Source organism: Hermetia illucens, chromosome 2 (assembly GCF_905115235.1).
Source record: "Hermetia illucens chromosome 2, iHerIll2.2.curated.20191125, whole genome shotgun sequence".
Classification (NCBI taxonomy): domain Eukaryota; kingdom Metazoa; phylum Arthropoda; class Insecta; order Diptera; family Stratiomyidae; genus Hermetia; species Hermetia illucens.
Window position 1 is genome coordinate 52,847,444 of NC_051850.1, and position 16,669 is coordinate 52,864,112.

Here is a 16,669-nt window from a genome sequence, read left to right on the forward strand (position 1 = left end):
GAGTTACATCCTCTTACGTCGAATTTAAGGGGGGGTCCCCATACATGCAAAAGGGGGGTGTAATTTTTTTTTCTTCAAATATACTCATGTGGGGTATCAAATTAAAGGTCTCAGTTAGTACTTTTCGAAAACGGTCTTAGTTTTGACATTTGTTGGAAAGGTGGGGAGTGCGGGGGGTTGAAAGTGACCATTCCTTTACGGGGGCCATTCTCAGAAACTACCCAACCGAAAAATCTGACAAAAATCAAGAGGCTGCCGCTATATAGTGCCTGGGCTCCGAAATACCTTCCACACTGATATCTGCACAAATAAAGTTAATAATAGTATGTTACTATAATTTTTAGTAATTCGCTGCAAAACCCCCCTTAAATTCAAGCTAGGACCACGAAATTTCGCAACAATATAGGGTGTAACATAGAGCATGATGTTACCAAGTTTGGTGGAAATCGCACTATTGCTAACAAAGTTATAATACGTCAAAGTTGTCGCTTCTTTGCAAATTCAAGGCTATAAATGTCAATATCATCCGAAAGTAGATATTCTCACATAATATTGTATATGCATATATTACGTGCTACGTACTAAGAAATGCACAAAACCTTTCGTACCTGAAGCGTCCAGCTTCCGGTTTCCCGACTTGTTTCTTCAATTCTCCCGACTTCTAAATTGAAAAAGTTACCCATAAAGACAGGCTTCACATATACAAATCAAAAAGAACTGTATTAATAATGCGATGTTTAGATCAGTGTGTCTTGAGAATTTGGTGCAATGATGAACTGTAAAGTATATATGACTACCCAGCCGCATCAATTATATGTAATAAAATTATGTGGAATTCGCAAGGTCACACTCTGAAAGTAAAAGTTCCAAGAAGACGACCACTGCGGAATCCACGAAAAAGCTCGAAAAACTCAATCGATCTGACCCTATTATTCTGTTAAGGGAAAGTCGCACCGCGTCCCTAAAAAACTATTGTGTCCGAACTGACCCTAAGAACTACTCAAAGATTTGAAACCTGGGACACTATACAGTGAACCACAGACACCTACAAGCGAGAACAATTGACTGCATAGAAAAGGTATAATTCAATCAAATCGTAAAGAGAAGATCCATAACGGTGAGCATGGAGAAAACAATAACTTACCTCCCTTATATGCAATAGATCGAAGAAATCTAGAAAATAAATAGTGCAATGGATGACTGCGCAGGAGTTAAATTCGCTCCTTGATTCTACATCAGAATGCACCGATTGTGGAAATGGTTTTATTAGCAGGAATAAGGCGTCATCATTATACAAAGCCTCGGACAGGATGATCTTTACAACGACAAACCTGGCAACGGAATAATGATTTGCACATTTTCTCATGGAACATGCGCTCCCTGTGCAGACCGAACTGTCCCTGAACCCTGTCCCAACATAGAGCCGATGTAATGGCATTGCCAGAGATGCGTTGGGCAGGGACCGGTTGCCTGGAGAAGAGCCACTACACCATATATTAAAGCGGCCATCCAGTAAACCATGTGTTCGGAGTTGGTTTCTTAGTCAGCCAAAAAATGAAACCTGCTGTTATCGACTTTGAATATATAAGCGAAAGACTATGCACGTGTGTTTGCGAGGTAAATTTGGAAATATAAGCCTCATAAACGTTCACGCCGCTATAGAGGAGACTGTAGAGTCTGAGTAGGATACCTTCTACGAGGCAGTTAAGCGAACCCTCAAAGCCTGTCCCAAGCGACTTCACAGAAAAAGGACGCCTGGGAGAACCAACAAGTCTATTAACTCGAAAAGTAACGGCACCAGGCGCGGAAATTTCACAAACAAGTCAGCAGGATGAAGCCTTATACACCTCGATGCTCATCCTCCAAGACAAAGAGGGAAATTTAATTTCCGGTAGAATGGACATATTGGAGCGATGGGTTGAGTATTTTGATGAACTGATCAACAACCAAAATATCCGCGAGTTGGAGGTCCCGTTAACTGAAGACGGACCAATGTGTGCCACTACCAAGCATGAAAGAAACAGTCCGTGCAATTCATCGGCTTAAAAACCATAATTCGCCAGGAGCCGATAGAATTACAGCCGAATTGGTGAAATATGGAGGCGACCAACTACACCAAGTGGTTCATCAACTGATGTTCAAGGTGTGGGACACCGAATCAATGCCTGACGACTGACAACGAGGCAATGAAGTACAGCAATTATAGAGGTATCGCGTTGCTGAATACCAGCTATAAGATATTCGCCGCTATCTTACTAGGTCGGATAGCCCCATACGCCCAGAACATCATTGGCCCATACCAAAGAGTCTTCACTCCAGGCAAATCAGATTTTCTCTCTACCGCTAACGTTGGGAAAATCTGCTGGAATATGGATATCAATTGCACCATCTTTTCATCGACTTTAAAGCTGCCTATGACAGCATAGCCAGGGTAAAACTGTTCACGGCCATGAGAGAAATCAGTATCCCGAGAAATTGATAAGACTGACTAGGCTGACCCTGACCAATATGCGAGGCCAGATAAAAACAGCATGATCACCTTCAAGACCATTCGACATCAACAACGGTCTAAGACAAGGGGATGCCCTATCACGCGTCCTCTTTAACCTGGCCCTGGAAAAAGTGATTCGCAATGCAGATGTAAATGCGAGAGGCACCATCCTATTCAAGTCCAACCACTACTGGCCTCGGCTGACGATATTGACATAATGGGAAGAATAACCCGAGATGTACAGTCTACCTTCATCCAGATCGAGCAGGCGGCGCAAGATTTCGGGCTACACATTAATGAAATCAAGACGAAGTACATGATGGCAACGTTAGCGCCAAAAACCAACGAACGAGCAACATCGAATCACACTGGTCAAACGAAAACAATAAAGATAGGAGACTACAACTTTGGGACCGATGGAAATTTCTCCTATCTAGCGTCGAAAATCACAACCATTAACAGCTATGACGATAAAATCCGCGCACGGTTGTTGGCGGCCAACAAAGCCTATTTCAGCTTACAAAAACGTATCATCATAGGGTCAAAGCTCTTACTGTACAAGACTATGATCTTGCAAGTCTTTTTGTAATCCTTGGAGACCTGAGTTCTTAACAAGAAAAATTGCGAACTATTCACCATGTTCGAGAGAAGAATCCTCCGAAGAATTTTTTGTCCCCTACAAGAGGATAAACGATTCCGAAGCCTACGTAACGACGAAGTCTATGAGCGATACCATGACCGTCTGGTTGTGGATAAAATCCGGCTCAAAAGGTTGCGTTGGGCAGGTGGAAGACAATTCAACATTATTTAATATCTAAATAATATGGTACTGTTTAAATCATCCCCAAAAAGAGGCCTATGCGGATAATGAAAATAGCCATGTACGATCAAAAGAGAGTGCCAAAGAGGTCCGCCTGACGAAATAGTGAAAGTCAAAAATAAATGAAGAGGAGACGAAAATCATGACACAAACTAGAAAGAAAATCAGACAGAAAGTGGCAATGAACCATTAGTCTTTATACTTAGATATAACTCTCGCAAAGGATAATAACTATAATACACGAAATCAACAGGTTACATTTTCCTGGTAATGCAAATTCAAAAAAATATGTATAGGGAAATGACGTTCATAATATATAAAATTTTGATTCATTCTGTTACGGCAGTGAAACGTGCACGATGAACTAGCCAGAGAGATCAGCGATGACGGACGAACCAGGAGTCAGCGTCCACATTAAGATTCGAAAGCTGTGGAACCCCGAAACGAATGCAGAAGGCTGGAAGTGTCTACTACGACTCCATTACGAAAATACATTTTTGGTCTTGTAGTAGTTCGTTTTCTGTAAAGGTTAGAAACGGAGGTGTGCTTATCTCGCGCCGATATAAGTTGTTGAAACCGGTCTATGGTGAGAATTCTGTATCTCATGCGCATGCTTTCGAATGTTATGAACAGTTTTCTGAAGGCCGAGAAAGCACCCAAGATGACCAACGTCCAGGGCGACCTCTTTCTGTTTCAACTTCACAAGGATTGACCAGAATCAATTAAATTGTGCGTGAGGATCATGATTGTCTGTATTGAAGAAGATCTTCTCAGATTTCCTTGGGAGGTTAGATGAAGAGATTGAATTGATGGAAAACATCATCGCTTGCGATGAAACCTTGATATTCCAATACGATGTTGTAAATAAACGGCAATCTATGCAGTGAAAAACTCCTGCATCGACAAGAATGAAAAAAAAAATGGAATAAAAATTTAAAGCCATGCTCTCTCTTTTTTTCGACACCAACGGCACCATGATAACTGAATGGAACTGTAAATCAAACTTACTATTTGAAATTTTTGGCAACAATGCGAGAGGGAATTCCTAAAAAACGGCAACAGTTGTGGAAGAACAAGTCGTATATCTTTGCCAGAGCAAGAACCATAACGCGTTGTCGGTGAAGCGTTAGAGGCACTTCAGTGCTTGAACACGTGCCGTATTCCTGTTTCCGCAGATCAAGTATGCCATAAAAAGTACCCGACTAGAGATAATGGAAGTGGTATAGCGACAATCGCAGAGAGAAGACATTCAGCATTGCCTTGACCAATGGGAAAAAGGAATGGAACAATTTGTGACGAGGGGAGGGGAGTGTATTGAAGAGGATCATTCGATTGAATGATTTTTAAAATAAAACTCTTTTATAAGCAGTCTCGTTCCTTGATAGCCAGACCTCGTATGTTTCTGAAAACAATCCAATAATAGTCAAACCTAGCCTGTGATCTGAGCCCAAAGCTGTCGCGGCTCAAATTTCAGTATTAGCATAAGAATTTTATCGCAGGCTAAAAGTCAAATACAAATTGAATCAATTGTAAATAAACCGTGTATTAAAGCATAGTAAAAATTCCGGGTGAGTGCAATGCTAACCACATTGCTTTCTAGTGTATCGGCAAGTTCTCTAAATTAAGTGTTCTAAGATACTTTAAAGCCTAGTATCTTCGATTAAAAGTTGTTATGAACTTTCAAGCCACTCAAAGTCAATTTCAGCTTAGAACAAAAAAATCTGGTTTAATGATTTATTCATATAAAAATATATACCCTCCTCTGAAATCTTCTCAAGTCAACTCGACATCATCGGAGAATCTAGAAAAGCAAATATCTACTTCTAGGAATCTATAGACGATAGAATTATAAGACACTGTACTCCCTTTTATTAAGTGTGCTCTGGGTTAGTGTACAAAGTAAAACCGCCGGGTCTCTTCGCCTACAATTCTCATTCTATCATTTTGACTTCTTTAAAATTGGTGTATGGTTCTTATCTACCCAACAAAGAGCCGATGTAGTCCTCTATCCATTTCTGTTTGGTTGTTCCAATGTTTTTTTCTTCTGCATATTATCTAACAGGTCACTTTGGAGATGAGTATTTGTCTTTCAGTTTAGAAATTTCGTTTCTCTAAGAAACTCTCTATGAATCGATTTTTCCAGTTTGTTCTGAAGTCACTAAAATTAATTGATTAGGAAATAAATGCTGTAGTTTGTATTCCTCGTAGTACCGTTGCTTTCATTATCAGGCGTTTTGATACATATTCGGAAAACCATTCTTTTTCAGTATTGTAGTCACACAATTTTTGTTGTAACATCAAATTTAGCTAGGTTGTTGTTTAGGATCTGCGGGATCCTAAGCCCACATCCACGTGATGGTGGACCGGACTAAATGAGGAGCAACTTACTCCCACGTTTTTTAGTTCATGGATCCCTAGTTTGGGGCGTAGCCTGTCGGCACTTTCGGTCACGCTGCTCCCAGGGCAGAGGTGAGGCAGCGTCTGATGAGTTGCCTCTGCCCTGGACGGAACCGTCAGTCAACTTTTGATTTTTTCGATCAAATTTAGCGCCACTCGTTTACGCCCAGTACTATTTTTTTTGTTTTTGATGTTTTTTTAGAGAGCTCAAAATAAAAGATTCAATCCGTGTCAGTTTCCTTTGGATTATAGTGCAACATTCTCCGGCGCTTATAAACAATGTGTCTTAATATGGTCCTTAGCTATTTGATCCTCCAGAACATTTTTAATAACCTCTCTTCACTGACGAGCTCTTGATCTTCTCCCGAAAATCAATGTAATCCTGGATGTTGAAATTAGAGTCTGGAACTAATTCGTTAAAGTGTATCCTATGAGTTTAGAAAGTTCAACCCATAGGCAACATAATTGGTCCTATCGGATAGTCTCGAATTTTGGGCACAGCTGTATACGATGTTAACTTCACTCTGCTACATATCTCCTATTTTATTCAAAAAATTAATGTAAGAATTATTCCTGGTTTGCGATTGGTTTATTAAATCCACCTTTACCCTCTTGTAGATTGTTTTGTCATACAATAGGGACTACATTTAATATTCGATGTATGCATATTGGCTTCCTTCTATAAGGATGGTAACATTATCTTGTTAGCAATTACATAAATTCAAAAAGTCCTGATAGGCTTTGAAGAATTTTTGAGCTTTTTTTGTCATGCTTCTGAAATAGTTTGTCAATACCCCATATTCTTGGTACTTTTAATAATATCTTCGCTTTTGTAATGGAAATTGCAACTGTTCGATGCCGTGCCCTTTATTCATTGAATTAGTGCTTCCTATTCGAGTGTCAAATCTAATAAGGGTAATTCATCGTTTTTTATAGTAAAATAAATTTTTGACCTAGGTTAATAACTGATTTAACATCAAAAGATTCTACCATTGAACCAATTATTACTAAATTCTTCTGTTCTTTTCTATTTTTAATTTATGAAATTTTCTTTCATGGTTGGTCTGCAATATGTGGACAACACCAACATTTGTGGGAATTTTCGTTCTTCGTCGGGACTCCAAAGGATGTCACTCCTCCAACCAGCGTCTTACAATGATGGCGTCTTCCAATTTCGAAGTCATAGCAGTGATGCGCATTTTGAATATTAGGAGCTTTCAAAATTGACAGGACCGAGTAGAGGGCTCTGGTTGCGAGCTAAATTTGTCAACTTCATTTTCATCTTTCGCCAGCTGTACATTTTCCAAATTGTATTCGTCAATTGTTTTTTCTTTTGTCTGGTGGGCGTCATTTTTCTAGTTCGCGTCATAATTTATCAAGGTTTATAAAAATCTCCTTTGCTGATATAAAAGATCGCGCCATGATGTTTATATTGTCAACATATACGACAATTTAGGAGGGCTTATAGAGCAATGTCCCTTTTCTGTCTACAGACAACTTTCGTATAACCTGCTCCAGTGCCGGAGTGAATAAAAGTGCCAGCCCATCCTTTTCTTGTCTCAAACGCATCTGTCAGGCTATTAATGGTTCTGACCTACGCTATTCAGTAATAAGGCCTACCAGTTTTGTTGAAATTTCTGAATAAAGTATTACTTTGTACAGTACATGTCGATCAATACTGTGGTATGTCTGCTTGATATCAACGAATGTTTGATGGAAGTCGATATTAAGTTCCCAGCATTCTGCTAGTACCTCTAATAATAATAATCGTTGGCACAACAATCCATATTGGATCAGGGCCTTGAAGTGTGTTAGAGCACTTCATTCAAGACCGTAACGGTACACTACAGTAGACTGTAGGAGACAATGTGGTCAGCATTGCGTACCTCTAAATAGAAGATAAATTGTCGATCGTCTGAAAACCTCCTTCGTATTCACCAATCGTCTTATCGACGTACAGTCTTATCCTTCTCTCTAATAATTTCATGAAAATGCCTCTGTAATTTTCATATCTCAACTTATCACGTTTTGGGGGTAAAATATATCACATTTTTTTACCGTATCTATACTTGGTTCAAGATGGAGAAAATTAAATTACGGATAGGTTTTCAAAGCACATGGACCACTTAATTTGATGAGTCCTGTGTTTGGTGTTTTGTTCTTTTTTTTTGACATTTAATGACTAACTATTTCTGGTTATGTCCTCATTGTGCTCGACCATAGTTCATGTAGGTTTTTGTAATTGAGTTATATACGATTGATTGAGGTTCTTGACTCCCAATGATTGCCCTGTTTTTAAGGTTTTGTGTAAACACAAAACCTTATTAAAATCGGTTTACCGTCTGTCTGTCTGTCTGTCTGTCTGTCTGTCTGTCTGTCTGTCCGTCACACGCATTTTTCTCAGAGACGGTTATAGCGATTGACACCAAATTTGGTAGAAAGGTGGGAACTGTGAACGCTCACACATACAGTGAGTTACATCCTTTTACGTTGAATTTAAGGGGGGGTCCCCATACATGCAAAAGGGGGGTGTAACATTTTTTTTCATCAAATATAGTCATATAGGGTATCAAATTAAAGGTCTCGATTAGTACTTTTCGAAGCCGGTCTTAGTTTTGACATTTCTTGGAAACGTGGGGAGTGCGGGGGGTTGAAAGTGATCATTTCTTTAAGGGGGCCATTCTCAGAAACTACCACACCGAAAAATCTGAAAAAAATCAGCAGGCTGCCACTATATGGTGCCTTAGCTCCGAAATACCTTTCATACTGATATCTGTTCAAATAAAGTTAATAATAGTATATTACTATAATTTTTTGTAATTAGCTGGAAACCCCCCTTAAATTCATCCTAGCGGCACGAAATTCTGCAGTAATGTAGGCTATAATGTGGAGCATGATCATACCAAGTTTGATGAAAATCGTACTATTACTAACAAATTTATAATACGTCGAAGTTGTTGCTTCTTTGAAAATTGAAGACTATCAATGCCAATATCACCCGAAAGTGAACATATGCATATATTATGTGCTACGTACTAAGAAATACACAAAACCTTTCGTACCTGAAGCGTCGAGCTTCCGGTTTCCCGACTTGTTTCTGTTACAAAGAGTGGTTTTATATTGGTACCGACGCCTCATATCTTTGCAGACGTGTCTCGTGTTGTTGCTCACAATGTTGTTGTAAATTTGTTTGATTCCTCCTAAAAATGTTTTGGTTTCTTTTACCTTAATAGCTAGTTTGTCTGAGATTTGTAATCTTCCCTCTTCCTCTCTATCTCTCTATATTTCGCCTGTATGCCCCGTTTTTAATGTCAAGTGCTTCCTAACATTCACCATCAAACCAATCATTTCTCCGACGCCTCATATCGAACCATTTCTTCTGATCTTGTTTTGAAAGTGCGTTTGAGGTCATACCAGGAGTCATCTATGGGCTTCCTAAAAAATTCTGGAGAATAGAACCTAATCGTTCCTTCAGTTTTGCCTTATCCTCTTATGTCATTGGATCATTTTTTAGTTTTCCAACCCCAAACTTTGAAGTGGGTTGGTTTTTATTCCGTTTTTGAGATTAGGCACCTGTAATAGTCGGAGTCGCAGTTTGGTCCTCAATATGATCTCATGTCAAGGATGCTGGATGACGATTTTTTTTTAAATTAATTAAATTTCTGGTATTTGCAAAATTAATGAGGCGTTGACCGTTATGATTCTATATATCACGAAGGCTGTACTTGGCGTTGAAAACATTGAGCAAAATCTTGATTCTTTTTCATTGAGGATGCTGGCAGTCCTGAGTCCGCATTCACTAGATGACGGACCTGACCACTTGGATAGCAACTTTTACTTCCTCCCTTGTGGTCCACGGACCCCTCTTTTTGAGTTTAACACCCAAGTCTTTAAAAAAGTTGACTGACGTTTTCGTCCACGGCAGAGGCAACTCATCAAACGCTACCTCACCTCTGCCCAGGGAGCAGGTTGACGTAAAGTGGCGACAGGTGGTAATCGCTTCATTTATATATAATCATAAACACGCAAGCACATGACTGCGAGTTATACTGAAGTGAAATCCGTCTTATGTTTAGACCTAAATTAGGCCGAAGTGCCCTGAACGAAACCGTCAGTCAACTTTTTTAATCTTAACGTCTTTCGAAGGCAATGAAACGTGTAGTCTTTCCGCTTTGACTTCGTTACGTTTTTCTTCAATTGGAGAATGAATGTTGACAAGCCATATATTAAAAATAGGTTTAAAGTCGATACGGGTACTTTAAAGTCCCTATAAACGATGAAAGCAATTCCAAACTCACGTTTCTCTGATAGCTAGTGGGAAGCTTTTCCAATATTCCAGGATCCCAGCGCATAATCATTTGTTCATTTGCTCGGTGGTTTCCGTGGTATGGATCCTACTCCAAACTATTCATCCTAACTCGGTACAATTTGTTTGATTTTTTGGTGGCGCACGGCGGCGGATGGATAAGCCCATAGTTCTGAACCCCTATCCTGGAGGACCAGATCAATGACTTTAAACCCCTTGACGAGGCAGTGTGAATAGGGAGGATGCAGTATGATGTTTTCCTAACTAAGCTGTGCCTCTAATTTTTTTCTCACTTTCACTGATCACGAGTTTCACTGAGGATAATAATTAGTACTTCCTAAAATCCTCTTGCTTTATCTAGGCTTGAAGCTGAGCGGAGGCGGATCTAGAATATTCTCCTTTTCTCTATAACTCCTCTGTATAATTTCCATTCTCCGATGTGTAGTAAGAGACTTCCGTGATCCTACCATTCTTTTTGACATTCTAAAACACTCTTTCCTATATACTTCTCTCAAATAAACTTCTTAGAGAATTTTATTTAAAGTGGTTATCACTGTCCAGACCTAGATGTTTGCTTTTTCAGATTTACTGATAATAACATAACATACGCATATAAAATAGAGAACTGAGGTTTACGGATAGCTGGTTAGAGCACAAGGCTGTCATACGGAAGGTCGCGGTTCAAATTTCGCTGGTGCCAGCGGGAATCGTATCGTGATTTAATGTCAGATTCCAGTTGACTCAGCTGTGAAAGATTAGTTGAGTCAAATCAGGGTAATAATCTCGGGCGAGCGCAATGCTGACCACATTGCCTCCTATAGGGTACTGTAATCCTATAGTGACGTGACACATTTTCGTCACATCCGAAATGACGATACCCTCATTCGTTATGGGGTTGCACTGACTGTGGAAAAATTGTGAGAGAGGCTTCTTCAATGATATTGTCACGCAATTTGTGCTAACGAGAAGATTGGTCTGAACATCGAAGTCGATGATAAACGACCGAAACAACGGTGGCTTGATACGCTGGATGGGGATTTAAAAGCCTCGAGATTGCACCCAGATCAGGCATTCGATAGAGCCAAATGGCGAAACCGATCACAAATAGCCGACCCTCCCCCGACATAATTTTCCATTCAAGTGGAAGATTTGGCTTATCCTTTTCAAACAGTATAAGGAGATAAAAGTATGAAATTTGAAAGCAAGAAATTAGGAGGAAAAGAGATCGAAATCCCAAAATAATATTGAAGTTTGGCAGACGATATTTACATTATATTTACAACAATAAAGTTGAAAAAAAATTATTTTGTCAACCGTATTTTTGAAATATAGTGTTATACTATTATGTTCATATTCAGATATATATAGAAGAAACTTACCCTGGACATCCGCTCCAATTCATGAATTTCCTTCTCATCTTCCGACTTCTTAGCCGGTAATGAAGCATTTTCTATCAATGGTGTTTTCTTACTGGTATCCGGTGGTTTTGTTTGGGAGTTATCAGTTGCGTTCACATTAGTAATGTTACCTTCTCGAAAACTTTGATTCTTCACATTTGTACTGTCAACGTTGCTAATATCATTTTGGATAAAATTATCACAGTTTTTATCCGACACATTCTGTGGAAGTCGCAATTCTGTGCTTTTTTCATTTGAATTTTTACTTTTCTCAACGGCTTTATTATCACAATTAGGAATCACAGGAACACTTTCCTTTGGGGTTCGCACATTATTATCACCAGCACATTCAAATGACTGACTTTTTCCACATTCTTTTTGTGAGACCGTCCCGTTTCGGGTTGACTGCAACATTTCGTTGACCTTTGGCTTCAAAGGATTTGTATGTGGAGATGTTGTTTGACTTCTCCGTGCTCTTGGTATGTACACTGCTCGATCTGGACGACGTTCTCTTCGTATCGGCCTAAAATGGAAAGAATATTTTATGAAAATCTTGCACTTGTGTAATTATAATCTTATAATATATAAGCTGTTTTTTCTATTAGATACAGTTAAAACTTACGCGGTTATATTACTAGACAATATGAAGCGGTACGAACCGACAACGTGTGCGGCTGCAAAAACGCGTCGCGTTTATTCTGAACTTCCAATAAACTGCAAATCACTTGAAAATGGCTCTATGTGACATCAGTCTAACTCCCTAGTTGTGTTTCGTGCAATTCTCGAATTTAATATATCTACGCGTTTTTTCATTTTCAAAAAATATGAGCCAATTATCCGTCGCCTTGATAACACACCTGGATGGATACCTGGAAATTTTTTCCACTCCAGTAACAGCAATTATGTTTGTTTATATGCTCGTTGAAGTGAAAATAAGCCCCATTCGGAAACAAGATATATCAGAAAGCGTTCAATTGGCTTGAATTTTGAGGCTTTAATTCTTGCACCATTTGGATCTTTTAGGGGTGCAGCTTTAAATCGTTGTGCAAACTATGATGTAATAATGATATATGCATATTTATAGAAATTGCGTGCCTACGAATTATGAAATTTCGAATCGTCACAAACAGACTGATTTCGTCCATTCTTGATGACTTTACTCGCCTGGAATTTGGTTTATTCAACATTGAACTGATTTCTTTATATTTTTTGATCCATTTTCGCATAACTGAAAACTTAGTGCATTACGCTATGCAAACTATCTTCTTTTTCTTTAGCCTTTGCCCCGTTCATAAGCCGGGTCGACTCGTCGTCACCGGTTGCGCCATTTTGTTCTGTCAAAGGGCTAATCTAGATGGAATCGCGAGGTTTTCAAATCTCTAGCCAGCACATCAAGCTACCGTTGTTTCGACCGGCCTTTTGCTCGCTTACCATCGACTTCGATGTTCAGATCAATCTTGGCAAGTGAATTTACGTTAGCCCGAATTACATGACCATACCATCGAACAGGGCGACCCCATATCGATCACGGATATCATCATTTCAGATATGATCATGGCGTGTGATGACACTAATCCAACGCAACATCTTCGTGTTCATTAGCGCGAGACGCCGTTCATTGTTCGTTGCAGTCAGGCAACACTCCCAACCATAGAGGGCGACACAGCAGTAACTTTTAGATTTGAGACGTTCGTTGATACGTCGATCACAAAGAACACCAGTTGTGGAACGCCACTTCTGCAGGTTGGCGTGAAACAATTTCGTAACGCAGTTCTCCATCCAAATCAGTTCCTTCCTTCCTTCTTTTTTCAGATGTTGTTCGAGATCATCTTTCCTATTAGACGCTAGGAAAACATCATCTGCGTAAAGCAGTTTATATGGCGCTGGATGTCCCGTCTGATAGTGTCCATAACAAGAACAAAGAGTGGTGTGTGTGCGCTTCTTTGATAAACACAAACAGAGACACGAAATGGTTTAGATACACCCGCAGAACTACCTTCTTTTTTCCATGTTAGGATAATGGTAACTTTCTTTCTAGTCAGATGGTGTTCTAAATTCTTGAATTCACTGAGTTCACTGAGCCACAGTGTTGAATCCCAGCTCTTTGCTTTCCAGAGCTCAGATCCAGTGTCGTCAGATCCTGTTACTTTTCCCGATTTCATTCGTTTTATTGATTTCTCAACTTCAGAAGCGCTAACATATAGAATTGCTCCAAATGTTGACATTCTTGTAAATTGTTGTAAATGTTTTATCGTCGAAAAACCTGTGGTAGATGCGCTTCTTTTCACGGACCTCTATTTGAACATTCCAAAGCCAGTTATCTCGGTTGGTGAACCGCTTACCTGGCTTGCTTATGGATCGCGTATTTAACTTGGTTCCACGATCTTTCCACATTCATAATGGCTGGTAATCGCGTGAGATCATTTCTTCTTTCTTTTTATGAACTCGCCCCCACTCAGTACGCGGAGGGCCAGTGCGTTCCCCACGTATCAGTGACTTGAATCGCAAGACGACAATCACCATGTTGAGGTGCAATGGTATCATAAGGAACGTCTTTACAGTCAGTGACTGGTAGAATGTCGGCGTTTTACGAGGATATAGTCGATTTGCGTTTTACTGTTCCCACTATAAAATGTTACGCAAACAATGATGACTACAATATGTTCTCCGGCGCGCCTCAGATTTACCATGCTTACATAGTAAATTAAACAGATATAAACTGCCTTTTGAAACATCTTATATATTTCTAGAACGACCGTATATTAATTAGTGTTGAAAAGTGCAGGAATTTGTAGTGACAGATAGTACAGGTTATGTCAGCTAAATCTGGACACTTTAGGATTCGGGTCCCCAATACTTTGCCTCTGCCAGAATCACAGCTGGCGTCAAATACAGCGTCTTCTGTTCACTCTTTTGTGGAACGCAGCACAAATATGAGGACAAATATCTATGACGAACTGGGATTCGATCCCGGGGCAACGAAATCGAAAGGTTGACGCTCAGTTAACTCGGCCATCATACCGTCGACAACTTAAATTAGCTTCTAAATAATTGTGCGGAGGAGTGTGAGCGTTCCGGGCAATCATGGGAGGTGCTGAAGGGCATTTAATTTCATGGATTGACGCACTATAACCTACCAAGGAGTAAAGGGCAACCATATATATAAAGAATGGTAGCATCCTCAATGAAGAAGTCGAATGTCGAGTATAATTGCAAAACGCAGAGTAGCATTTGGCACTTGGTAATAGAAACAATTGTCTTTCGACACCAAAAGTCAACACTTTACGATGTGGACAAATATTATACTTCTGGGAAGATCGTTTGCGTCGCTTCTATAGAAATAGCAATTTTAAGCATCGCCCACATGTTCTCAACTGGAGAGAGATCGGGGCCAACCTTAGGTATCGAGGAGGCACCTTGCTAACCTTTCTTGCTGTGTGAATGGGTGTATTATCTTGTGGAAAGATGCAATCTGGAGCTATTAACTGTTTTCTTCCAAGCAAAGTGGATTGAAGAATTTTCAGGTATAGGAGTTAACTACTAAATAATGCCGATAAAAACCCCTATGCGCAGCATATCCGGTTAACCATACCTCCGCCTCATCGCCGTCGGTTCTTGTCAATGTGCTTCAGCTGCCACTACGATTTCTCCGGGAAGTTTACACTCCCCCTGCACTCTTCTACGCTAGTAGTTCTAGGCGACCCACTCGTCGGCTATCCTGGAATAGTGTGTTCCATTGCATAATATAACCCGCAGCGAAGTTGTCGCCTTTCCTTAATCTGAGACTTATCCGCTGCCATATCCACTTTCTCATCAACACGTCCACTGGCCCGTACACTGATAAAGTTTTTCGTTATTGGCTTAGGCCGGAAAATACAAATGATACGACGCACACATCAACTTATGAAACCTTGGAGCTTTTTCGTGGCAGTGGCGGTCACTTTCCCTGTACTAACACAGAGAGAACTCTGGCACAAAATCCTCTGAGTTTTTATCTGGATGCAGTACGTGACATTCTACGTCATTATATGTACTTCTGATCATAGCTATTAGTTTCTCTGGAATACCCTTCCAGGTACACTCACTGCTAACGCAGTCAAAAACTTCTGCTCTGGTGTGCTCTTAAGAGCAATGGAATTGTCGCTTCTGCTTAATGTAAAACCTATTCATTGCCAATTCCACCTTTTGATCACTTGGCGCACGGGTAACTCGCCTGTGTGCCTACTAAACCAGCGTACCTCGATAACATGTCGCACGAAGGCTTGGAAATTTTGACTAACAGAAAGAACATTAGGACAAGACAGTCTCAACTTGACTTCGGTTGTGAGATAACTGCATTTTCAAATTTTAGATAATGCGGGAAAAAAGGACCACGCGCTGTATATGCAACGTGCCACCTTCGGCACGAACAACACTTCCTCCACGAACCGGCAAATTGAGAACCTTGGTTTTGTTGGTGCTTATCTTCAGTTCAACTCTACTTGCCTCTCTTTCCGAATCCAGAGTCATCTACGCAAGGTTCATAACATGAGGGTAAACAGATGTCATCAGCATAGTTGAGATGTTTGAGGAAAGACATCATAGTCCACTGAACTCCACCACATCCTCCGGACATGGAAGCATGAAGAATGTCACCAACAAGGAAAAAAATAATATTGATGACTCCGCTTTAGACCTCGAATTTTTCTGAGTTTTTTCCTCGATGTAACACCTGGCATTTTGCGCTATATATGCAGCTTTAATAATAGCTATTAGTTCTTCCAGAATGCCACTCCGTCATCGAGCACGCTGCACGTTGCAGAGTTATTCATTGCTGCACCAGCGGGTTCTGCAGATTTCCTATTTCCACTCGTGCAGAAATTCTGGGAATCCGAGACCTTTTTGACAGAGGGTAGTTAAGATTCCAAAGAAGGACACCAGTGTTAAGTGCAACTATTGGATGGGTATCTGCGTGCGGCGAAGGTAAGCCAAGATAATAGCTAAAACAATCTTGGAACGCATCGTTTTACCTGCTCTTCATCGATTTTGAGAAGGCTTTCGACAGCGGCGTGCTCTATCAAGTTCAAGAACGTCTTTATTTACTCAGCAATTTAAGAATGATTCCCAGCTCCAAGCCGGCGGATTCCAGCATCCAACATTCACATTAGAATTTACATCCTAAAGGCCATCACTGCTGCCGGTAAGCAACTATACAACATATTAACCATTTTCCACATTAAGATTTTACTTTTTTATTTAAAATACAGAAAATGGATAAA

The 16,669-nt window shown here is 40.1% G+C and overlaps 1 protein-coding gene across 1 annotated transcript in view; it reads right to left on the bottom strand.

Annotated features, from left to right (window-relative positions):
* Positions 1–16,669, bottom strand: part of LOC119647863 (R3H and coiled-coil domain-containing protein 1) — a 126,007-nt gene that overhangs the window by 15,892 nt on the left and 93,446 nt on the right. Inside the window, exon 6 of the mRNA XM_038049133.1 lies at positions 11,394–11,934. Coding sequence (XP_037905061.1) covers positions 11,394–11,934 — 541 coding nt within the window. The remainder of the gene's footprint in view (positions 1–11,393; positions 11,935–16,669) is intronic.